At 36.6% G+C, this 6,620-nt stretch overlaps 1 protein-coding gene across 1 annotated transcript in view; it reads left to right on the top strand.

Moving 5' to 3' along the window:
* Nucleotides 1-4,346, top strand: part of LOC107717255 (sortilin-related receptor-like) — a 67,082-nt gene extending 62,736 nt beyond the window's left edge. The window contains exons 45-48 of the mRNA XM_016523938.1: nucleotides 711-817; nucleotides 1,056-1,254; nucleotides 1,349-1,561; nucleotides 2,369-4,346. Of these exons, the coding sequence (XP_016379424.1) occupies nucleotides 711-817; nucleotides 1,056-1,254; nucleotides 1,349-1,561; nucleotides 2,369-2,436 (587 nt within the window). The 3' untranslated portion in view covers nucleotides 2,437-4,346. The remainder of the gene's footprint in view (nucleotides 1-710; nucleotides 818-1,055; nucleotides 1,255-1,348; nucleotides 1,562-2,368) is intronic.
* The last annotated feature ends 2,274 nt before the right edge of the window (nucleotides 4,347-6,620 follow it).

Genomic DNA, 6,620 nt, shown 5'->3' with positions numbered 1-6,620 from the left:
TATGTGTATGTATATATATATATATATATATATGTATATATATATACACACCTTGCTACGTGTACTGCGTTAGGCTAACCGAGACTTGTCATTTGCACTTATATATTGTTGCTCTTTTGTTAGTTTTGACTGCTTTTATTGTCCTCATTTGTAAGTCGCTTTGGATAAAAGCGTCTACTAAATGTAAATGTAAATGTAAATGTTTTATAAGGAAGTCTCTTCTGCTCACCAAGGCTGCATAATTTGATCAAAAATACAGTAAAAACAGAAATATTGTGAAATATTATTACAATTTAAAATAGCTGATTCCTGAATTTTCAGCAGTTATTATTACTCGTCTTCAGTGTCACATGATCCTTTAGAAATCGTTCTAATATGCTGATTTGCTGCTCAAGAAACATTTCTTCTTATTATCGATGTTGAAAACAGTTGTGCTGCTTAATATTTTTGTAGAAACCGTTTATGATTCTTTGATGAATAGAAAATGAAAAAGAACAGTTTTTCTTTGTGATATAATTTTTTTTATGACATTATAAATGTCTTTACTTTCACATTTGATCAATTTAATGCATCCATGCTGAATAAAAACATTACTTTCTTGAAAAAAAAAATTGCACTGACCCCAAACTTTTGAACGGTGGTGTATTTCTACTATATGTGAAATGTCTTGCTGCATTGTATATTTATGCATGTATATTTTTTCCACAAAGTTCCTCTGCCTGCGCCTGAGGCCCTCAAGATCTTAGAAGAACAGGATCATGTGTTTCTCTTCTGGAAGAGTGTGGCTGTGAAGGACCGGACCTTCAATGAGAGCAGGGTTAGAAACCAGAACCATTCTACACATCTTAATGTCAACATGAAATCAACATGTGACTCTATTTACTCAGTTAATGAACATTTAGTCTTATTTTGCATGATGTATTGGTGCCCATTGTCACAAAGAAAATGTTTTATTATCTTTTAACAAGAGGTTTATCCATGTCTGAAACAACTTTCCTTTTTGGCTTTTTTTCCCCATTTCCTTTTGTTTGACTAATGATGGTCTGACTCTTCAGGGCTATGAGGTGTATATGCATGACAGTGTCACCAACTCAACAAAATGTCTGGGTAACACAACAGAGACGTTCTTCAGGATCAGCAACCTGATGGTGGGGCATAACTACACGTTCTCAGTGCGGGCGCGCTGCCTGCTCAACAACCAATTGTGTGGAGAGGCGGCAGTGCTGTTATATGATGAACTGGGCAAAGCAGCAGGCATGAGCTTTTACACGTTAAACATTTTGCTTCTGTATTTCTATGGCCATTTGTGGAGCCAGACATTGATTTTGACACATTTGACATCTTTCAGGGCCAAATGATGCCTCATCTCAGTCAGGTACATCAGAAGACATGGCGGCGGTGGTGGTTCCAGTGTTGTTCCTGCTGTTGGTGGGTGTGTGTGGAGGCCTGGTGGTGCTTTACCTCAGACACCGTCGGCTACAGCACAGCTTCACCGCTTTCACTAACAGCCACTACAACTCTCGTCTGGGCTCTGCCATTTTCTCCTCAGGAGATGAGCTGGGTAAGACCAGTCTCCTGCCTTTCATGAAATCTGTTTTTTTACTTCAGTACACTTCAGAGAAGTGTCATTTAGTTCACTTCACTTCAGTTTAGCTCAGTATGACTTCAGATCAGTTGACTTCAGTTCATCTCTGTTCACGTCATTCTAGTTCAGTTTACTTGTGTTTAGCTCAGATGACATCTGGGTTTTAGTTTAGTTTTACTTAGTTCACTTCACTGTGTTTTAGTTCATTTCACTCTACATCACTTTAGCTCAGATGACTTCAGTTAAGTTCACTTCTGTTTAGTTTAGTTTCATTTTAGTTCAGTTTACTTGGATTTAGACCAGTTGACTTCAGTTGACTTTATTTTATTTTAGTTCACTTCAGTTGACTTCAGTTAAGTTCACTTCAGCTTAGTTTATTTCAATTCAGTTCATTTCAGATCATCTCACTTGTTTAGTTCAATTACTTTTAGTTCAGTTTGTTTATATAGCTCAGTTGACTGTTAAGTTCACTTCAGTTAATTCAGTTCAGTTGACATTTAGCTCAGTTGACTTCAGTTTAGATCACTTCAGTTTACTTCCGTTAAGTCCACCTATAATTAATTACTTTATTTCAATTTAGTTCACATCAGCTCTTTGTTTAATAAGTGTTTAGGCCTTTTTAATTTCAATTCAGCTTAGTTCAGGTCACTTTCAGTTAAGTTCAGGTCACATTAATTATATTTAGTTCATTTCAGCTCACTTTATTTAGTACAATATTTATTAAGAGACTTCCACACTGTGGAAATTGGCTGCTAAGATTTTTTCTTTGTTCCCTCTCTTCAGGTGACGATGATGAAGACGCTCCAATGATCAGTGGCTTTTCAGATGACGTTCCCATGGTGATTGCATAGCTGGACAACTCTTTCTCTCCTCCTCCTTCACTTCCCACTCCACTTCCTCATCATGTTTTATTACGTGCCCTCTTTACCCCCCGTCACTTAGAAAACGCTGGATTTGGGTTTCTGGACCCTGAAGAAGAAAAGAAAGCATGGAGCGAAACAGATATTTTTGAATATAAGATGCACTTTTTTTGGATGCGCAATAACTTATTTTTTATAAATAATATATGTGGGTATTGGACTTTGTAGGCATTAACTGAAGCAAACTGTGAAGGAGTTTGTCAGCTGATCAGCAGACTCACTGAACAGGGAAAAGACCCTTATTTTACAACAAACTCTCACACGAGCATTACATTTGCTTAAAGCCAAAACAAGCACCTAGATATGGGTACATCAGTGCAAAAACACGAAAATACACAACAAAAAAATCTAAAAAGCAAACCTCATATGTGTACAGATGGAAAAAACTGACCAATGTATGCTGATGAAAAGGGAAGCCGGTAGGCTGTTGACAGTAAATTGCACAGGATCAGATTTTTGTTGCATATGCTCGATTTGTGTCACTTTATGCCAGTAGGCCTGCATTTGTCCATGGTACCTTGTTTACACTTTCTATCCATTTGTTAACTTTCTTGCTCAGCAATAGGTTGAATTTCCTCTGCTTTTTGAAAATGTGAAAACTGTAACCATATTTTGGTTGTTTTATCAGCTATTCTCAGAACAGAATGACCGAAATGAAGACAGTAACAGTTATTTGAGTGTTGTCCACATTAAGTCACATGCTTAGTCCATATATTCACTGTCTTCTTTTTTCCTTTGATTTATCCTACGCATTTTATCTAGCAAATAATATTATTGCATATCCTGTGTGCTGCCATGGTTTTAGCCTTTTAGTGTTCTCAGGGAACTGGGTTAATGGAGATGTACCAGCGATATCAGTCACACTGCCACAGGCAGCGCAGTGTGTTTAATTCGGAGACTATTGTGCGGTACAGTAGTTCCATATTGCAGTGAAGCCTGTACAGCTCTTGTCTGAGTGGACCAGAAGGCTTCATCTTAGTCTCTTGTGCCAAGCTTAAGAAAAGCAGAGGGTAGAGCAGACCTCTTGCCTTCCCGAACCATTGTGAAGAGGTACATGTGTTTAATCCATGTTTAATTTTAACTGGATTGCGGGTGTTACTTAACAGATTTGTTTATGAATGTATTTCTTTCTTTCTTTCTTTTTTGTATCTTGTATTGAGGTGACCAGAAAAAAGGAAAATGGATATGGTCTACCCCACTTCTTCTTTAATGTTCAAGGATTTTAAATGAGGTTTATGGCCAGCTTACATTCAAATGCTTGTGGTCGTTATTAATGATACCCTCTCCCATTGTTAATTGGAATTAAACAAAACTGTTCACTTGATAGATGTGGCTGTTTTTAGTGAAATTGTTCCTTTCAGTACCACATTGCCTTATTACAACACTGAGTAAAGTATGTAGCAGTATGTCAATGTGATCACACATGCACACGCTCACGGAAAATTGACTTGAGTAAAAAGAAGAGTAAACAACTGTAAAAAGACTGGAATAGTGTGATAGGAAATGTGTGTATCGACATATTGTGAATTACCACTGTATATTGTTATAAAAGTTCCAGTGCAGCACTTGTGTGAATCCTGAGCCACCGTTTTTATTTTGTCTTGTTTGTATTCTTTACTCTCAAACATTTGTGGCGATATTTGTCATGCCCAGTTTGAAACCCATTTGTTTTTAGTCAATAAGATGTAAAAAATTTTGACATGGCGGTGTCCAGCGTCACTGCTATGTTTAAATCTTTGATCTTGCCTGCCTACTGAGGGTTTTAAAGATAAGAATCTGGTAAGTGGTACAGTCTGAGATGTTTTATGAACCACTTATGCTGAAATAAATGTGGAGAACTTGAATCTGACTCCTCTTGCTTTGTGTGGCGGTGGGAATGAATTCCAATAGTCGATACCTCACACAGCTGTCAAGAAATTCATTTAGTTCTTTTTACCACTTACAGCCATAGCATTTTCAGCACTTGGACATGTCAAAGGGATAGTTCACTCCAAAATGAAAAAAAATTATAATTTTCTCACCTTCATTGTAATTTCAGAATTGTATGAAATTGTTATTTGGAAGGGAAAAAAGTGATTGGTTGATTGATCGATTGATCATTTATTAATTAAATTTTATTTGAAGAGAAGCTTGGTCTATAAAGCTAAAAAAAAAAAAAGTTAAAAAGTATATTATGGGTCTAATGATAGTTTTGTGTGAGATATAAAGATAAATGTAATTTTTTTTTTCAAGGAAGATCGTGACATCGGTCTAAAGTTGCTGCTCATGAAGCGATTTCCCATTCGTGATCAAATTTTTCAAATAGGATCTTTTCCACAGAAACGTATGTGTAAATATGATATATTATATTCTTTGTATTGGCATACCTCCGCGCAGCCAATAGCGCGAGTTTGGGGAGTGGCTACTGTAGCAGGCTGAGCCAGAGGGTGTTTAGCCGGTGTGGAAAAAGAAAGAAGTGCAAGCAAAATTCAAAGACTTACCAAAATATACAGTGACAGACAACGGGGTAAAACAAGGGCAAACTGATGGTGTTTTTACAAGATGGAGGAATTTAAAGGGGTCATATGATGCGATTTCAATTTTTCCTTTCTCTTTGGAGTGTTACAAGTTCTTGGTGCATAAAGAAGATCTGTAAAGTTGCAAAGACTAAAGTCTCAAATCCAAAGAGATATTCTTTATAAAAGTTAAGAGTCTTGTGTTTCTTGTGACGTGCACCTGGATGGGATAGATGCAGAGCACTAATTACTTGGGTACACATCACACATCACATCAATTTTTATGACATTTAATTTTCTTAAGATATTTTTTCAAGGTTTTTAGAGAACCAGCTGTTTGCTGTCTGTGCTCTCTATCTGTGATCTCTTAGCTTTGATCAAATCCTGAATATTATATGATAATGAAGTTTAATTTAATGAAGTTTTATTTCATTTATTTGTAATAATTTTTAAATATTGACAGCAGTAATTATTAAAGGTTCATCAAACATTTATGAACACTATTTTAATGATTTGTAATAAAATATTTTAATATACCTTTCTATAAATTATTATATTTGAATGTTCATATAGGAAAACTCTCATTCATATTTATAATTTTCATATATAAAGCACCTGCTCAGATTTACTGATCATTGTTTTTTTGACAGCCTGATGGTCCCTGTGTGCCTGTATGTGTCCTGTGTTTGTGTGGTCAGATTCCAGTCCATCTGTGTTAGCAGCCATAAAACACCAGGAGCCTCTTGAACTGCAAGCTGAGGTATTCGGCCAATCACAATGCTCTGGATAGCTGGCCAATCACAGCACACCTCGCCTTTTCAGACCGATGAGCTTTGTAAAAATCGACGCGTTTCAGAAAGGCGGGGCATAGAGGAGAAACAATAATGTACAGTATGTGGAAAATAATGTGGTTTGAACCTTAAACCGCATAAACACATTTCATTACACCAAATAGCCTACTGTTCTTTTTAGCAGCGTCATATGACCCCTTTAATGAAATGTTTGCGGAGTTTCTTCTCGACAGGTAAGCTAAACTTAAAGTTAAAAGTACTATATGATGGACATTTTATTTAAATTAACCTACTTTTACCTGTTGAGCCTTAACTTTTATAGACTTGTAACAGCTGTGTTTGTCACGTTTGAGTTGGGGGTGACGCGTGACGCGCGAAAGAAGCGTTTGCAAAGGTTGTTTAAAAACATGCTTTATTTTTGTAGTTCCACTAGATGACACTAGCTCCATGACTTCAGAAGACTTGGAATATAACATACGATTCGCATAGACCACATTTATGCAGAATTTGTGGCCTTTTTAAGCTTGAAAGCTCCAGTCCCCATTCATTGTGAGTGCGGCCAGTGCAACGACAGAAAGTAAGTAAATAATTTGTGTGTGTGTGAACTATTCTTTAACGTCTGAATAAGTGATTTCCCAGGTATGAATCTAAGAAAAAATGATCACGGAACTAATGTACCAATTTATTTAAAGCAAATCACGGTGCATATTTTAGGGTCAGTCGCCTGCAATGACCTGGACGGCTTTGCTCTTGGAAGTGCACAATTGATCACTCTCGTGGGGTTTGATCTTACAACCTTTTGGTTAACAGCCCACGTCTTTTAAATAAT

Source organism: Sinocyclocheilus rhinocerous, unplaced genomic scaffold (genome assembly GCF_001515625.1).
Source record: "Sinocyclocheilus rhinocerous isolate Xijiao unplaced genomic scaffold, SAMN03320098_v1.1 scaffold1893, whole genome shotgun sequence".
NCBI lineage: Eukaryota > Metazoa > Chordata > Actinopteri > Cypriniformes > Cyprinidae > Sinocyclocheilus > Sinocyclocheilus rhinocerous.
The sequence above is the reverse complement of the archived record's forward strand: the minus strand, read 5'-3'. Positions and strand labels throughout refer to the sequence as shown.